Source organism: Equus caballus, chromosome 20 (genome assembly GCF_041296265.1).
Source record: "Equus caballus isolate H_3958 breed thoroughbred chromosome 20, TB-T2T, whole genome shotgun sequence".
NCBI classification, from domain to species: Eukaryota; Metazoa; Chordata; class Mammalia; order Perissodactyla; family Equidae; genus Equus; species Equus caballus.
In genome coordinates, this window is record NC_091703.1 from 65,379,365 (window position 1) to 65,397,154 (window position 17,790).

Genomic DNA, 17,790 nt, shown 5'->3' on the forward strand with positions numbered 1-17,790 from the left:
CAGGGGAACTGGCACAGCCCATGCCACTAGGACCATCCAGCTAAAGGCAGCAAAAGAAGGCGGCACGCAGCCTGCGCTGGGCTGGAAGGGACCTCCGGCGGCGCGCTGCGCGCCCACAGCCATCCCTCCGTCAGCCACTGGACTCTCTCGCCAGTGGGAGGAAACAGCAAAGATGCTAAGTCCAGACAAGCCGTTCGAAGAAAATGGATTCCACCTAGTCTGAACACCCAGAGCTTACTCCTGGCATACGTTTTCCTTCTTCATGTTCTGCCACAAGAAGTCAAAAGCATCTTAGAATTAATTTAACAATCATTTCACATTCTTTCACTTGTTCAGGAAATGAATTTGTCAAACAGCGTGTCTAGAGGAGCAAGAAGGTATATAATACGTGGCTCCTACTCTCAATGAGTTTACAATTACCTATTCTTCACATGACGTCACTATTTCAACACTTTTGAAAAATTTATTGAATATTCACATGAAGCACTTACTACCAGCAATTTCTTCAATGAAGTTTAGCTCTTTATTGCCTGAGGTTAAGTTCCGGTTGGCTCGATTATGATTCGACAGTCCTAACATGAATATACGTGGTACTAATCTAGGCTGTTCACTTTAATTTCATGCAGAGAGTCTAATACAAGACACTGGACCCCAGTCCTGGCTCAGAGTCTGTAAAATGGAGGTGACACTTCCTGACTTGATCACTAATTCTGGAAGGTGAGAAGAAAAGCTTAGCTGAAAACTTTGGGAAAAAAATTAAAATCACTCTAGCAAAACGAGGCACCATTATGATCCCTGATCCCATCAATAATATGAACTAGAATGAAACTCATCTGCCATTTCTTGGATTTGCAGAGAAAACATGCAGTTAGGGCCATCTGCCTTCCATAGTAACATCTTCTGTCAAACCACAAACGCCTATCCAAATGCACTGCGGTACTCACCGCGGGCCCAACGCGGCCAAGCTCTCCAGGGAGTCCTGCTGCCCCAGGGGGACCCTAAAGTCAACAAATCAAAAGCACATGGTAATGGATGGATGTTTTTACAATCTACCACAAATGATATAAAATACGATAAACAACCAACTTAGAAGTATGTATCTATGCTAGCTTTGTTTTCCAAATGAGACAATAACTCATTTGACCAAATTTTAATTACTTAAAATGGAACAGAAATTTCTTAAATTAATAAAATATTCTGTTTATCAGAATAGGAGTGCTGTCATAGGAGCCACCTAAGATCACGTAGGTAGGACACTATAAACACGACTGGGTAGAGTGCTAGCTGGAGAGTAAGGTTGAGATCTGAGGAATAGGCCATTTATATAGACTTTAAAAATAAAACAAGAGATGGTACTTACAGGGGGTCCAGGAATGCCACGGCCCTAAAAGAGTAAAATAAAAAGTGTTACGTAGTATAGATATCGACACAGGCATCATCCAGTTCAAAAACAAATTATATATCTATCTCTAAATAAATACATGATGCTCATTCTAAAGAAAGCACTGAGTAAGACAAGCAAATCTGGCTCTGCTTTTAAAGGTAGCAGAAGCTTGTTTCAGCTCCTCAGATATTCCTTTGATGCCCAAGCTAACCAGGAATATTTTTTCCAAATTTCTTTTTTTCAAGAAAATCAAAGTGAAGAAGCCATCCATGCTTGCCCTCAGGAGAACTTGCTATCACTCACAGAGATATATCAAGAACTGACAGTTTGAGTTTTTTATTTGTTGTGTTTTATAAAAAACCTACATTGAAACAATACAATACACTGCTTTACAATTTATAGTGTGATGTTTGGAAGTTCCCCAAACAAACACTCAGCACAGAGGGACAGGGGAGAAAAAGAGTCAAAAACACACCTCCTTTGACAAGTAGGGCTGTATTTCCAGACACCAAATCCAGTAGCTACTGACAATAAAATGGCGTCACTCCTGAAATGACCTAGGATGGGATCCTCATTTCATGCTGGATTTGACGTCAAAGCCAGTCATTCCGTCTCCCTCTCCTTTACACTGCCCATTCTTTAGCAACACCAAAGTGCATATAACCAAGGACTAAACCCACATCTTATTCATCCTCCTGTCCTCAATTCCTAGCACAGGGCCTATTATATAATAAACCCTGACTATATGTTTTTGAACTTAATGAAGTGAACATCGGCTGCCTTGAACCCCTTTCTCTCGCTGCTTTCCAGTTTCATTCTCCCCCCTTGGGGTTCTTCAGTCCTCTTTTCTCTCCTGCACTGGCTTGAAGAGCCTTATTCACAGCTCTCTCTGACACCATATTCATTTAGCTTGTCATTCCAGACTATTTCTAATATCTATATGCAAAGCATCCAGTGGAATCAGTGTATACCCTCTGATAATATTATTATTTCTAATTATTTAGGCAGACAAAACAAGCAAGAATTTCACATAAGCAGCATGTTTAAATGATAAGCGGGACTTTTTCAAGACATTCTTTGAAAAATTACCCCATGTGAACATTTCAATATGTAGATCAATTCGGGGAAATAAGTCTTATGCTTGAAAATACCAAAGTAATTAATAAGTTATTTCATTATCAGAAACCTAGATGTTTGATAAATTTCACTAAATAAAAAAAAAGTCATCTTATAAGATATTGAGCTCTGAGTTGAAAAATATGGGAGAAATGCCAGCAAGCTATTCACTTCTGAAAATAGGCTTATAATGGAAAAGTCAACAGATGCTGAAATATGGCAAAGAAAGCAAAGAAAACAAGGAGAAAAATACAGATTAATGACAAGAACAAAAGAGGAATGAAGAGCAAAATAGAAAGGAAAACTAGCCTGAGAACCTCGTCTTCTTAGAGATAGAAATACACAAATCTGCTAGAGTGTGCATCGCAGGAAAAGACTGGCCAGGGAATCAGACAGGCAATACCATCTGATGGCTGATATTTCATCAGAGATGCAACCAGTTGTGAAGAAAGCGGTATGATGCCGTGGTCTACTTAGATTTGCTGTTGTTATGCAAGAAAGGTTTTCTATCAATGAGGGAGGAGGCGTTATCTGTAGGGAAATACCACCTGCAAACAGACATGCATTTTATACTGACATTCAAATTTCTCTAAAGTTATTCTACTCATAGTCGGAATGCTGACCATACCAGATAAGTCATAAACTCCTTCACAGTGTGTATTATGTAGAAAACTGCGTTAAAAATTTCACAAAGGCAGAGTTTTACCTAAAGAGAGGAGATTTTTCAATTCTGTCACTTTATATTTACTTACTGGAAATCCACGAGATCCAGGAACACCAGGTTCTCCCTAAAAATAAAAATAACTTCATTGTACTTGGCTTTTTGTAGCATGAATATGTAAATATGCAAATTGCATAAATAACTGAGATAATTAGAACACTCCATCTTGGTGTTTTAATTTAATTTAACTAAAACACAATTTTAGTTGAACAAGTGTATTTCGACTGCTTCACAATTAATCTGTTAGTTGATTTGCAAACACTACAATTAGAGTATACTTCAGCATCTAATTAATGCCAGCAATTAATACAGGTGGCGAACTTACTTTTTGTCCTCTTGGTCCAACAGAGCCAGGGGATCCGTCAGGTCCTGTTAATCCCTAACAAAGCAAGATGGTGTTAGAACTATTACAGCATCCCTGGGCAAACCACTCAATGGATAATTCAATTTTATTTATTAATTATGTACAGGATGGTTACCTATGTATGATGTAAATACTTATAAAGAAATACCTTTCTATATTCTTACTCAAAGATCATGTTTAACATGAGATCTGCCTGTTAGTTACTTTCTGTTGATAAATTTTATCATATTGCTAATTTCCTGCTAACTGCATTGTTTTATCACTGAGTTCAATTAGTATTTTTTGTCTCTGCTTTGAAAAAACGCAATATAACAATTACAGAGTTCTAATAGCCGAGTTTGATGGGACAACAGGTCTTGGCTCTGCCACTTACCCAGGTTTCTGTACCTTCTTGACTTCATTTATAAAATAAAAGTACTAAATGTCTCTATATCTCTCTAGTAAAATGTTTCTTCAATAGGAATTAAAGGTAATCAATCTCATCATTGCCTTATAGCCACCTAAAGCCCCCTGACCATCTTCTTCCTGTGACAATTGCTTACTGAAGAACATTAACTTTAAAGTTGAAATGTTGAGAACATGCATGTTGCTATGGTATTTTCCTTAGTAAAAATTGTGATAATTAAGTATATATTTTCACGTGTGCCACTCAATATGTAGAATTTAAGCCAACTACTATAAAATACATTCATAACTCCCATGTGTAGTACTAAAGCATATCTTCCAAACACCTCATTTTCCCTATCAGTACTTATTTTGTCATCATCCTCAACATAAAATAGATACTGAAGCATGACAGCACTACATATACACTGAATTTCCATATTTAGTGAGGATGCATTTTTATTTTCTAACTTTTTCTTTACTCTTTGACACTTTTAGATGTTGTCACTTAAACTGGAATCATGAAACTACAGCTTCCTAAAGATAAATATATGTATCTGTATATATGTGTACATATACATATACAAACACAAATATCTCATAAAACTTCTATTATCAAGATTTTGAAAAAGACTCAAATTATATTAATCAAGGGAGGGATTGCTTGAAAATACAAAAGCCCTACTCAAAAATGGATTACTGAAATCTTTATTTAATTGGTCATAGTCTGGATAAATACCAATAAAATGCTTTCATGGAATTTTTATAGAAAACTACTTTATTGGCCAACATTTTTACATTTCTCTGCATCAATTAATTTCCCTCATAACTCCAAAGAGCGAATCAAAGGAAGTAGGAAAAAATGAGTTTAAAATGTTAATTACTGGAAATTTACCAAAGAAGGAAATTATTAAACACACACAATAGAATTTTTGACAGACTGTCTTTGATTTTCAATCACCCTAGACTAATTACAAGGCTTTAATTTGGGAACAAGCCCCAACATCTTAGTACTAAGCACCTGTAGCCTGTTGGCTTTTGTATTTCAGCAAACCAACCACTCACCCAGGAGCATCGCTGGAGGTGTGCATGGCACACAGAGTTTATAAACCTCACTACATGTTTGAGTAAAGGAATCTCTAAATCCCATGTCACATACATACCCTCCAAGACTAACCTGCTCGGTTTTCACACATGCAGCCAACTAAGCGTCTTCAACCTGTGCCTGGAATGACTGACATGAGTGGAGGACAGTAGCTACTAAATAGGGTGGAATTTCAGCTGCATAATAATTAGGCAGAACCAAGTAAATGGTCGGAGAACCTGGAGGCTGCTCCCAGCCCACTTCTTTAAAGTGTCTCCCATAAGACATGACAGACTATGTCTGTCACGCAGAAGCTCTTTGAATTAAACTGAAAATACATTCTGCTGCAGATGCTACAGTGAGCTCTGCAATGAAATTGTCATGTAGAGAAGCTTAAGCCACTTGAGGACAAGGCCTGCGAGCCTGTTACAATCCTGCAGTTCCCCTGGCATCTGACACCCGCTCTATGCACCACCAGTGAATGCAGTTAGGTTGGCCTGCTAGGTCGGGGGGTGTTACACTTGTCCCTCCACATCATCTTCATTTTGGTTCAAATCCCTACTCTGCCACTTAGCTGTGCAGCCATGGACAAGTTGCCTAACTGTATTGTGCTCTGTCTCCTGACCTATAAAATAGGAATAACATTAATATCTGCTTCATATGGTGATCTTGAAGATTAAATGGGATATTACACACAAAGTGCTTACAACAGTGCCTGGCACAGTGGGCCCTGAATAAATGCGAGCTGTTCCTATTCTTGTCATCATTATATGGTCAGCATGCTCCGGATGCTGTGAAGAGTTCACAAGAACTATAAGACATGTTTCCTGCCCTCTGGGAGCTTAGAACCTCATTCAGAAGGAGCCCTGCAAATAAACAAACAAACAACAAACCTAGATATTAACCACGGGCACTGTACTTCAGGGCCCCTCACATTTTTTCAATGCCTGACTATTTCCACTTACACTCAACTTTCAGAATGATTTTTTTTAAAACTGCTGAGTTATCATCTGTTGTCAACCGTCTTTTTCTTCTTCTTCTTCTTCTTCTTCTTCTCCCCAAAGTCCCCCAGTACATAGTTATATTTTCGTTGTAGGTCCTTCTGGTTGTGCTATGTGGGACGCTGTCTCAGCATGGTTTGACGAGCAGTGCCATGCCCGTGCCCAGGATCCAAACCGGCGAAACCTGGGGCCCCCAAAGCAGAGCATGCAAACTTCACCGCTCGGCGATGGGGCTGGCCCCTCAGAATAATTTTGTGTGTGTGAGGAAGACTGGCCCTGACCTAACATCTGTTGCTAATCTTCCTCTTTTTGCTGGAGGAAGATTGTTGCTGAGCTAACATCTGTGCCAGTCTTCCTCTACTTTACGTGGGATGCTGCCACAGCGCGGCTTGAACAGCAGTGCTAGGTCCACACCAGGGATCCGCCAAGCCCCAGCCGCTAATCCAGAGCAGATGAACTTAACCACTATGCCACCAGGCCGGCCCCCAGAAAAATTTCTTAACAACTCACTATCCTAATCATATAGCGTCAGCCAGAGATAATAGTTGTATACCTTCAGAGGATGCTCTAACCTCATTCCCGGAAAAAGTGGCATGGTTTAACTATAATTCCTATATTTAATTCTAATTCCTCTTCTGCCTATCCTAGACAGATGCTATAAGAATGAACAAAATACTGTTTTACAGAGCTCACTGAGCACATCACAGCAAATAGGGCCTATAAGTATATCTCTATTGATATTGTGGATGGTAATAACACAACTGTCCTTTGGGTGCAAGGTTATAACAAAGCTCCGACTTCTCTGATTTTACAAGTCTATAAGGGAAAAGAACCTTAAAACTTAAACTAAAGTCTTAGCAGGAAAGGAGAGATTACACATACACATGTATATGTAATCTTCCACATTTACACTTACGTACACGCACACACAACTCCAATTTGCATTAGCTCTTATTTGTCAAAGAAATGACACAGGGAAATATTACCAGTGGCAGAAAGAATTGCTTCCATGTGGGTGTTCATGAAGATAAAGCTCTATTTGGGCTGAGATTGAAGCTGACTGTGCCTGAACTTTCATGCCAGCCCTCAACAGTGATTTCCTTCCAGCATTCCAACCACGCGGCTCCTGAGACTCAAGACATAACTCTACCAGCATAGCTGCCATGACTCTTTTTCCTTTCCTGCCAAAAATCCAGTTAACTCAGGATAATTACCTTTAAACTGTGCTCCTTTCAGATTCTTCCAAACATCAACTGATTAATTTGTCAACATTACGAAAAAGTACAGCTGTGCAATGAACCAAAGAGCAGAAGACAGAGGCTGGAAGTTGAAGGTCCACCGACCAAGAAAAGATTATTGACGCTTTCCTACTTCCTGAGCGCCCCTATATCCAGGGACAAACTCTGAACTAGTCACTGACATTTCATTAGTCCCAATGTCTAGTCTCAATTTAAGGGAAAAGATTTGTTTAAAATGTCAAATGAGCCCAAGAGTGGAGTAAGAAAACTTTTCAGCTCAGAATCTAAGTCCCAGGTGGCTCCATTCCAAAAGGTGGGGAATATGAACCATACCAATATTTACAAACAATTGTAAAATATCTATTATAAATTATTTTTACTATCCATTGAATTATCCATATCATTTTTCTTGGTTGATAATTCAGATGCTAAAAATCCACTATCACTCTTTTTCTCCCTATTTTCTCCAATTATGCATCTATTTAAGAACCTCATTTGTACCCGCAAGAGGCAAATCTATCTGGAGAGAGAGTCTAAAAATCAAGAAATTTGGTTTCTTTCACTCTTAGCGACTAAAAACTCTGGGTCCCTGAAGAAACTACTCGTCCTCATAATTATTCAGTTCCCTTATCTGTGGAGAATAACACTAGCCAAACCAGCTTTCCAGGTTATTGTAAGGTTAAAGGAAATAATGTTTGTGACTGTGGTTAAGAAAAAATGCAAATTTTTTGCTTAGTTCTAGGAAATGCCTAAAATACTGGCACATACGTGGATTTCTTACTTTTTTCTCTTCTTCCCTTCTCTTTTTCATTTTCTCTTGCTTTCCTTTGCAATCCCAGGAGACTGGGTCAATGCCCTCACCGGTTTTCCCTGGGAACCTTCAGGGTCAGAGCTCTATGACTTCAGAAGCCTCGCTCTTTCACAGTTTTAACTTTGGAAATCTGGTTTGTTCTGCATCATGGTACTGCCACCACCACCAACAACAAAAAAACCTGCTTGTAATTGTTATTTGCATTGTACTTCTAAAGATTTTGAAGCACTTTCATTTGTTTATCCAAAATTTCTGTATAAGTAGAGAAATTATAAAGCAAAACTAGACATCATCTTTATGACCTTACGGTAAAACATAAAGAATAATTTGTTGAGCCTGCTGCAAATCACTATTAAACTGAGGCGCAGATAAGTCTAGCCCTCTGTCTGAAATTATTGCAGCTCAACAGCTAGACAAGACTTCAGGCGACTGGTTCATGCTTCAGCCACCACAAAAATCAATAATAATAATAATTTAATCACAAATTTTCTTTTCACACCAAACAAAAGGCAGGTCAGATTTCAAAGGAATGCAGAAATAAATGCCCAATATATTGGGCAACTAGTTTAACAGCCTTGTATTTATCAGACTTTTTTATTATGGTCTGACAGTTTCAAGGAATTCACAGTGTTTCAAAGAGCTTGACAGCCAACAAGTTACATAATTTCAGTTTGTATTATACACACATTAGTGTGATATTCAGTTTGTATTATCCAAAATCAGTCCTTGGGGGGCCTCATGCACTGCCACTGTGCATATGTAAGAAGCTCAGACTAGGGGCTCTTGAAACAGAGTCTCTCTCCTAAAGCATTAATAGTATAGACAAGTACCCTCATTATGGGCATCTTGATAAAGAAAGCACATCTGAATAACCACCAAAATCTCACTTTTTTGGGGCAAAGATTCACCCTGAGCTGGTATCTGTTGCCAATCTTCCTCCTTTTGTTGTCCTCCCCTAATCCCCAGTGCATAATTGTATATTCTAGCTGTAAGTCCTTCTAGTTGTTCTATGTGAGCCCCTGCCACAGCATGGCTACTGACAGACTGGTGGTGTGGTTCCACCACCGGGAAACAAACAGGGCCGCCAAAGCCCTGAGAGCACTGAGCTTTAACTAGGCCATCAAGGCTGCCTCAATGTAGCCATATTTTTTTTCTCAAAATGAAGGATCTGTCTTAAACTCCAGACAAAATTTCTTGGAAATTATAATGACAGGTTTTCAGGTGCTTTCTTTGATTTAGAAAAGTCTTCCGTTTTTGGAGGCCACACAAAGCGCTAACTTGAGGGAGGCACCCCCGCACGTTCTCTGAGGACAGACGTCAGTCTCACTTCACTTTGCATCCCAGCGACAGAGTCAAGGACTGGCCTGCAGTGGGACCTCAATAAGCATTAGTCTAACGCATGGAGAGAGGAGAAGCTAAGAGTCCTGAAGTCATTTTACTCTGAAGAAATATTATTTTGTGTTAGATTTAACATACAACTCAGCCTCAGAGCTTCCCTCAGCTGGCGGGGGAGGGTGGGGCGCAGTGCAAGGGAATCCGGAAAGGATGCTGGTTCCCGACCTTCAAGCAACCCTAGCCAGCTGTTTTCTGTCAGCGATGCCAACCGAGAAAACGCCGTGGAAAGAGAGCGAAGTAGTTGTGAATGTCCTGTTGGACGGGTGCGGGCCGTCTCCCCGCCCCCGCCCCGCCCCACACATCCCAGCTCATTCGGGCCCTCCCCTCGAGCGCATCTTTCTTTGCTCTCTTCCTCGGGATTTAGGAGCACTCTGCCCCAGCCTCTGCCTGCAAGTTCTTTTTCTGAATTAATCTAGAGTGTCCATGAAAGGGCAAGCGCAGAGACTACCTGCTGCAAAGCCCCAGCAGAGGCCCGCAGGGTCCTCCTCCTCGAGCGCCCTGTTCCCGTGGTGGGGCTGAGTCCACGGGTGAGCAGGGGTGGGCCGCTGGAGGCGGGAACTGGCACCCACTACTGTTCTCTGAGAGGAGGAGATGCGCGCTGGTGCTCTCCCCGGGAGGCCGCGACGCATCCCCACCCTCCCGGGCCCCTCTGAACAAGCTGCCGCCGCCGCGCCGCGCCCGGAGCGCGAGGCCAAGTCCGGGGCCACAGCCCTCTTTCAGCTGCGCCGGCCCCGCCCGCACCACGTATCTGTCTCTCCCTCCCGCCCCCCTCCTTTCCTCTCCTCTCCTCTTCCTTCCCCTCACCTTCCCTTTCTCTCTCTCTCTCTCTCTCTCTCTCTCTCACACACACACACACACACACACACATGCTCGCGCGCACACACGCGCGCCCCGGCACCCCGCCTACTCACGTCGGCGCCCGGCGTGCCCGGCCTGCCCGGAGCTCCTGGCTTTCCCGGCTCTCCAGGTGGACCCTGAGTGGGAGGAAAAAGGCTCCAAGTTGAGACCCTTCGGACGCACGTGGCTGCAAACCACGTCTAAAGGAAGGGAGAGGGGACGCGTTGACCAACTTACCGGGGGGCCCGGGGGACCCTTCGGACCTCGGTCACCCTGGAGGCAGGAGAAAAGGCAAGAGCATCCGTGAATACGAGGCGCTGGGGCCACTCGGAGAATCCCACGCGTGTTCCCACTCAGGGCGACCAGGGACAGGTCTGAATGGTGCGCTCAGGGACAGGACACGTCCACCTCCCCCTCCAAAAACCCCGTTTCCAAGATCCACCCCAACTCTAGCCCAAGTCCAACCCCGCCTTGGGTGGGGGCATCTGGCCCTCTCCAAAAACCCACCCAGGCCGCCGGAGGGAGGGCAGGAAAGGCCGGGCTGGTGGACCGGCCCTGAAGAGGGACACTTACGTCGATGCCGTCGATGCCTGGAACTCCAGGGGGGCCCGGGGGCCCCGGGGGCCCCTGCTCGCCCGGGGGGCCTATCTGCTAAGAACAGCACACACAGGGGTTAGCGGCGCCGCTGGCCAACGACAAGGAACCAGGCGCAAGGTTCGAGGCCCCCCACCTCCGCCCCGCGAGGGCGCCAACTCAGGAGGCTCACCTGGCCCGACCACATTCAGATTGGGGCGGAACTGTGGGGTCCGAGCGGATCCGGGCCCCAGGTGGGGAGGGGTCACCGGGCCTCAGCTCTCCAGCACTGAACCAAAGAGGAGTGCACGAAGGGGCCTAACACCTCTTTACAAAAGGGGCTCAGTGATGAAAATGGTGGTCCTTCAATGCCTCCCGCGATCTAATCAGTAATTGCGGGTCAGTGTCTTGACCAAAATGGGACTGCTGAGAGTGGAGGCGCTCCACGTCAGATCAAGTACAGGATCGTTTGTAAATCTTTCTGTGTCCAGTAGAAATCGGAGGGAGTCTCTTGAGGGAAAGACTGGGCGGTGGGTGGGGGGCGTGGGGCGGAAGAGCCGCGAAGCCCCGCGAGCCCGGCCTCGCAGATCCGCCTGCAGGACTGTCTTGCACAAGGCCTTTGCACCTCGCTTCAGAACTACCCCCAATTTCAGACTGACCCTGGGCGTGAGTCCTTTTATCGCTTGCAAACAGCTAAGCTCAGATGGTACTAGAGGGAATGCTGGCGTCTGACAGTATGAGCACGTTGCTTAGGGAATGTGGGGCTTTTTTCCCCCTTCTGAATTAAAAAGAAGAAAAGAAAGAAAAAAGCTTCTTTCATCAGGGAAACTTTGTTTTTCTAAACTCGAATGACCAGACGGGTTACAATGGGGTCTTTGTACGTGAAACCTCACACCGCGCTGGGCTCGAGCTCCGCCGGTCGGGTCCGCGGGAGGGACGGGGCGCCGCGCCCGGGGGAAGTTCCTGGGAGGCGCGGGGGTGGAGGCCGGGCCGCGCGCTCCCATCCCCGCCGCGGGCACCACCGGCAGGACGCGGGGCGCGGGGCCACCGCGGGCTGGGCAGCGGGAGAGCCGAGAGCGCCGCCGGCCTGGATCCCGCGCTCTCCAGCCAGGCCTCCGGGCTGGGACCGGGTGGGGGGCAGCAAGAAGCAACGCGGCTAAAAGTGACACCCGGGTGCGGAGCCCGCTGGCCTTCAGCGCTTGAGCCTGCCGTGTTAGAGCCCCATCCCCGGGACGGGGGGCGCCCTCTCCCGGACCCAGAGGTCGTCTAGGCCCAACTCCCACCGCACTCGCCGCAGGTGCTCAAGGCTGGAGGGGGCGCGCGGCCCGGAGGATGCTCGGCGCCTTGCCCGCGGCCGCTCCCACCTTTCCTCGTGCGCGCTTGAAAAATGCAAACGCTCTTCGGCCCAGCTCACCTGGTCAGTTGTCTGGAGAAGAAAAGATGGGGAGAGAGTGAGAGGCGCCCCCCTGAACGCCCGGAAAACTTACTTGAGCGGCGCACAAGCAGAGCCCGGACAGCAGCAGCCGCAGCCCCAGGGCCCCGAGGCCCCGCGCCGCCCAGGCCATGCCCGCCACCCCGGACGAATCCCCGCCGGCCGCCGCCGCGCGCAGCGCCCTTCTCCCCGCAAGAGCGCCCCCGGGCTCGGGGCGGCGGAGGTGCCGGGCGGGGAGGCGCACGTTCCTGCTGTTTATGAATGGCCCTGCAGAGGGTCCTGGGGATTGGAGGAGAGCTGGCGGGCCTGGAGGACGGATAGAATGACAACAGTCCCCCTTAACCCTTTCCCCGCGGCCCCTCCGCGGGGCTCTGCAACCGCCCCATTCGCCCCCGGAGGCCTCTCGCTGTCCTCAGAGCCCCCCAGGTGGCCTGTGTGCCGCTGCGGGCGGCGACCAGGCCGCCCGCGTTCTTGGAGAGAAGTTAGCGAGGGTCGTAGGCTGCCAAAGGTAGAGCCAGACTCCCTGAGGTGGTTTCCACCCGCCAGGCCGTGGGTGGGACCTGTCTTTCCTTAAGATCTGTCTGGTCCATACAGCAAAGTCTGGATTCTTTAGAGGAAGACAGTGGAGAAGTGAGGAATTTGGGAAGTGGAGAGAGGTAAACTGGGTGAAAGTGGCCTTTGCAGGTGGTCAAGGGACTCACCGTTATCCTGGCTGGCAGCTCATGGCACGTTTCTCTCCTGGGTCGCAGTGGGTCACAGTGGATCAGCATCCACTGAAGTTCAAACTGGAGAAAGACAGCAGACAGTCAGTTCAGGTTCTTTTGGAGGACAGAGGCAGGTCGTTTGAAAAAGAGATGAGTTTGTTAGTGTGGTCCAATTGTTAAGTGACCGGAGACCAACTCGAACTGGTTGATCTCAGCAGACCAGGACTCTTGCTCCTTGAATACAAATTTTCCCAATGGAAATGGGCTGGAAGCCCTTCCCATGTTCGTCTGATGGTGGGACGTAGATGTCCTTAGACAGGAAACAGACCACTGGTTCTTTCTATTTCCATCCTCACCACAAGCTCAAGAGGTAGATTCTGTTAAAGTGAGGCTCAGAGAGAACAAGGACCTGCCGTAGTCACAAGCCAGTAAGTGTCTGAGTCTGGATTGGAACCCAGGCCCACTGAACTCCCCAGAGGGAGTATGTGCTGAGTTTACATGGGAGAAGATTAGAGACAGAGGCAGCCAAGAATAAAGCAGAGGGAAGACAACCTGGTCCCGGAAGGAATATGCATGCTGGAGAAGACATTCTCTATGGAGGGGTCACAGCTTACAATGGAAGTAGGAAGGTCCAGAAGTGGAGGGAATGAGAGAAATCTAGGACTCAGGGGAAAAAAAGATAACAAAAAATATTCGAATTTTGTATAGTCTTATTCATTGCTTGAAGAGATATAAAATTTCTAGACACTTGAAATTTGAATGTATCCTGACAACTTCCTACATCTCAGCAGGTGTTACAGGAGAAAGAAGAGAGACCAGGAAAGAAACAGCACCAAGGAAGAATGGCCAGGTCTGACTCTGAAAGCCTAGGGCAACCAGGTCAGAAACCACTGGGTACCCACAGGAAGCTGCGCCCCTCTCAATCAGGAAGCTCCTTGCTAGGCATTTCAAGTCAGATCCATATTTCTTGGTCAATTGATTCTCCTGGAATTATGCAAATGTCTAGTTAAGTATCCAGGTCCCAAATCTAAATGGAATGTAATCTAAATGGAATGTAACTTAACGTAGGGCAGTCTCTCCTCTTTCATCCAGTCCTGATTTGCACTCCATCCCACCTGCCAAATGGACTCGAGATCTGATGGATCCAGAATCGTTAGGCACATTTTTTCCATTGTTACAGAAACACCCAGAGTTGGAGGTTACTGGACGGAAGATCAGGTTTGGAGAGGATGAAGGATAAAGTCCTGCCCTTCTACCCAGAAAGGAAGGGAAAGTTAAACAAAAGGGGGTTTCCATTTTATAAAGGGGTGAAATAAGACACGCAGCTTTCACATTCCCAAGTCGGCACCGCTTCTCACATCATTCTCCCTGTGCTGGAGTTCTCCTCCTTCCCCATTTTTCTTGTTTCTCTCAACCCTACCATGCTGTTCCCCAGAAAATGTGGACATCTGGAAAAATGAATTAAGTGGGATGAAAAGAAAGTGAGCACCTAAATCAAGACATATTTAAGATGGAAAGTAATCCATGAATTGGATGAAAATCATGCTCATCTGCATATTCAAGGCATAACAATAATACACGGACATCCTGCAAAAGAGCTGCTTTCCAAACCGCACAGTGTCTTGTAGTTAAGGAAACCGCTTTAATCAAACACTTTATTTTTATCAGAGTAATCTTGTTTGCTTGGGAAGGATTTTATTTTGGTTTTGTTCTAAACTGCAGTGGAAATTTTAAAAGGAAGATAAAGAATGGTACAACCTTCTCCTGAATAACTCCTAACTACCCAGAACAGCCGCAAACGACTCCAAGGCGGGTCCCACAAGGGTCACGTGGGGCAGAGAGGTTAAGTCGTCTTCCACAGGCCACACAGCTACTAAATGGCAGAGCTGGCATTCCAAATGTGCCTGACTCTGAAATAAGAGCTTTCTCTTCTACACCGCTCAGCCTCCCTGAGGAGCACATCCTGTCTGCGAATGAATCATGGTTTTCTAATCAGGTAACCAAGGCATTTGATGATTGAACATTTGTATTAAAGATGGATAGAAAAGAAGAGAGATCTAGAAATTAAAGCTGTGTAAGCTTGTTTCCAACATCTACTGGAAAACTTTAGAACTTTCATAAGAATTCAAAACTTTTCCTATTTGTATGTTTGTTATAGAAATACATCCAGAAGCAAAATTTCTAGAGTTCCTCCAAAAACTAACAGCTGTTTCTATATGCAGTTACATATTCTTTTGTATGATAAAATATCACATAAGAAAGAGAATTATAATTCTTTTTCCTCAACGATCAGATTAAAGTTTTATCAGAATAAGAAAAGATGTCCCCCCCACCCTAACTTTCAGAATAATAAAGACCACTCATATAATTATATTCACTAAGTCCTTTGTGAATTGGTAACTCACACTAGGCGTGCGTTGTATGCATGTGATATTTTGATTCTCAAAAATAATTCATACCTTAATCCCCTTGAAAAACTTTAATTATATGGCTAACCAGTAAAATTACATCCTTAATTTAGAAAGTTCATTAAAGTTACTTATTGAAAATACAGAGTAATTCATTAAGCTTTTTTCTCAAAAATGTAGTTCTCTCTGGATAAATTGGTGCACCTGTTTGTGTGCGATGCAGTTGTGGTACAGGATAATGTGGAGATGAAATGTAATTCATCTGTGAATACAGGCTGGGTTGTTCAGAGTCCTACATAGATCAGAGGTTTCAGAACACATCTGTGCATCCACATCAACACCACCGATGCACTAATAATTATCTATACAACAACCATTCTTTGGCGTGCAATATGAATTCCAATCTGCATGTTAATTATTTTGAAGGAAGATTGGCAAAGTTCTTTGGTAAAAGTCGCTTTCATTATATATCTAAAATGCTGATTTCCACATATTTCTCATTTTCATACCTGGAATCATTCTTCTCTTTGAATACCTACTGACAAAATATACGTGACAAATATTTTAATTTGGTCCTTCAGTGAACATTTTTGAAGTCCTAATAGAAGCCAAGGACTAAGGAAACATTCTAGGGAAATCAAAGATGTTCTCCTCCCCACAATAAGCTTACAGTTTGTGAGACTTGAGAAAAATTCAAGTAGAGAAATAAAAAGTAAAAAGGTTTTCTTAAACCTATTAAACAGAACATAAAAGACCCTGGCACAATCCATTCTTCTCAACATAAAATACTTGTCCATTGTCTCAAGGAGAAGTGAGTTGTGTGAGTGTAAGATGCCTTACCTCCGCCCAGATTTGGCATTATCCAGTTCTTTCCTATGGGACACTAAGTTGTGACTGCCTCCTCTAAGCTGGAGTAGTATCTAGCTGACAACACATTAAAACAAGGAATTTTAGCCCCAACTCTCTACTCTTTTAACAGGACTAATGATTTCTACTTATTTTACTAGGTTGTTGGGAAAAACTAATAAGGTATTTAAGCCCTTCATAAGAACTAAACAAAAGCTAATAGCAAACAACTATCTTCTCCTTCAGAGAGAGAATTCTAATGACAAACTATGGAACTTGGCTCAATATTAATGAGAATGACTCAAGGCTTGATTTTTTGCAAACTGGACCATGATTAAATTTTACAAGTATAAAATGCTTAAAAACTAGCTCTTCAAAGATAAATTCTTTAACAGAAGAGATGTTTCATTAAGCTTTTGTCTACTCAGTGGCAACAAAGATTTAAAGAAATACTTGAATTCACAGATCTCCTCCTTCTTTTCAGTTTATGATGGCTTGTTGGTTTCTACCATTAAAAGGGACGTCGTCTAAGTGAAGCTTCCCGGTTGCTGAGCAGGAGGCTCTGAGCTGTCTCAAAATCCGAAATTACCCCAACTCTATGTAGACTAAGCCATGCAGTTCCAGACATAGCGCTGGGAATGTGTTAAATGTGAGTAGGTGACACTCATCTGAACCACAGCAAAAGCGGAGGTAGATGGTGAAAGGGAGAGCAGGAGGCTGGGAGTCAGCAGACCCAGCATGCAGTCATTTACTCATCTCTCTATTCAACACATCTTTACATAACACATTCAGGTGCTTTGAGATAGATACTATGGAAGACACAAAAATGTTTAGTATACGGGACAGTATCTAAGCTGAAAAATGCTTTCAACAACATATACCATAGCCGCTGAGCTGAGCAAGATATATTTCTGGTTGAGGTCACCAACAAGGAGACCATATAACACCTAACGTGTGAGTATAGCCCTGAAGCACATTTAAGATTTTCAAAAGCAGAGATGGAGAGGATAAAGGATAGAGTTGCGACGAGAGGAAGTGACAACAACAAGGTACAAGGGTGGAAAGAGATGTATAAAGAAGAGATCAGATTCACTGTGGCAAAGAATAGACACCAGAGTTTTTTCACCTTGAATTCCAAGCTAAGGCATTTGAATATTATTGGGTTGATAACTATTGAGTTGTTTTCAAAGGTTTTTCTGCAACAGGGATAGGGATGAGGGAAGGTGGCGTAATTTCAAATGGCGTTTCAAGGAGATTCATGCGGTAACAAACGCCTAATCTCTTGACGCAGAAGGAGGCTACTGAAATAGATCATCGAGAAGTGTCACACGTTGAACAACGGTGAGGCGTCCTGAGTTATCTGCCAACTTAAAAAAAGAACTCTTCGTCTCATGCCATATGCCCCTTCAGCTGCCATCCTGTGTTCTCTCCTCTTCATCCAAAACTCAGTAGAGTTGTCTATGTTCATCACCTCCAATTCCTCTCCCTTCCA

At 44.4% G+C, this 17,790-nt stretch overlaps 1 protein-coding gene across 3 annotated transcripts in view; it reads right to left on the bottom strand.

Moving 5' to 3' along the window:
• COL9A1 (collagen type IX alpha 1 chain) overlaps positions 1 to 17,790 on the bottom strand; it is an 82,214-nt gene that overhangs the window by 49,588 nt on the left and 14,836 nt on the right. The window contains exons 6-13 of one of the 3 annotated variants that reach the window (XM_070245774.1): positions 13,017 to 13,125; positions 10,909 to 10,979; positions 10,573 to 10,608; positions 10,410 to 10,472; positions 3,547 to 3,600; positions 3,253 to 3,288; positions 1,361 to 1,384; positions 945 to 998 (exon numbers count right to left, since the gene is read on the bottom strand). In XM_070245774.1, coding sequence (XP_070101875.1) covers positions 945 to 998; positions 1,361 to 1,384; positions 3,253 to 3,288; positions 3,547 to 3,600; positions 10,410 to 10,472; positions 10,573 to 10,608; positions 10,909 to 10,979; positions 13,017 to 13,125 — 447 coding nt within the window. Of the gene's footprint in view, positions 1 to 944; positions 999 to 1,360; positions 1,385 to 3,252; positions 3,289 to 3,546; positions 3,601 to 10,409; positions 10,473 to 10,572; positions 10,609 to 10,908; positions 10,987 to 12,395; positions 12,575 to 13,016; positions 13,126 to 17,790 lie in introns of those variants that run through there. The other 2 variants (XM_023625142.2, XM_023625143.2) reach the window with 2 other exon arrangements.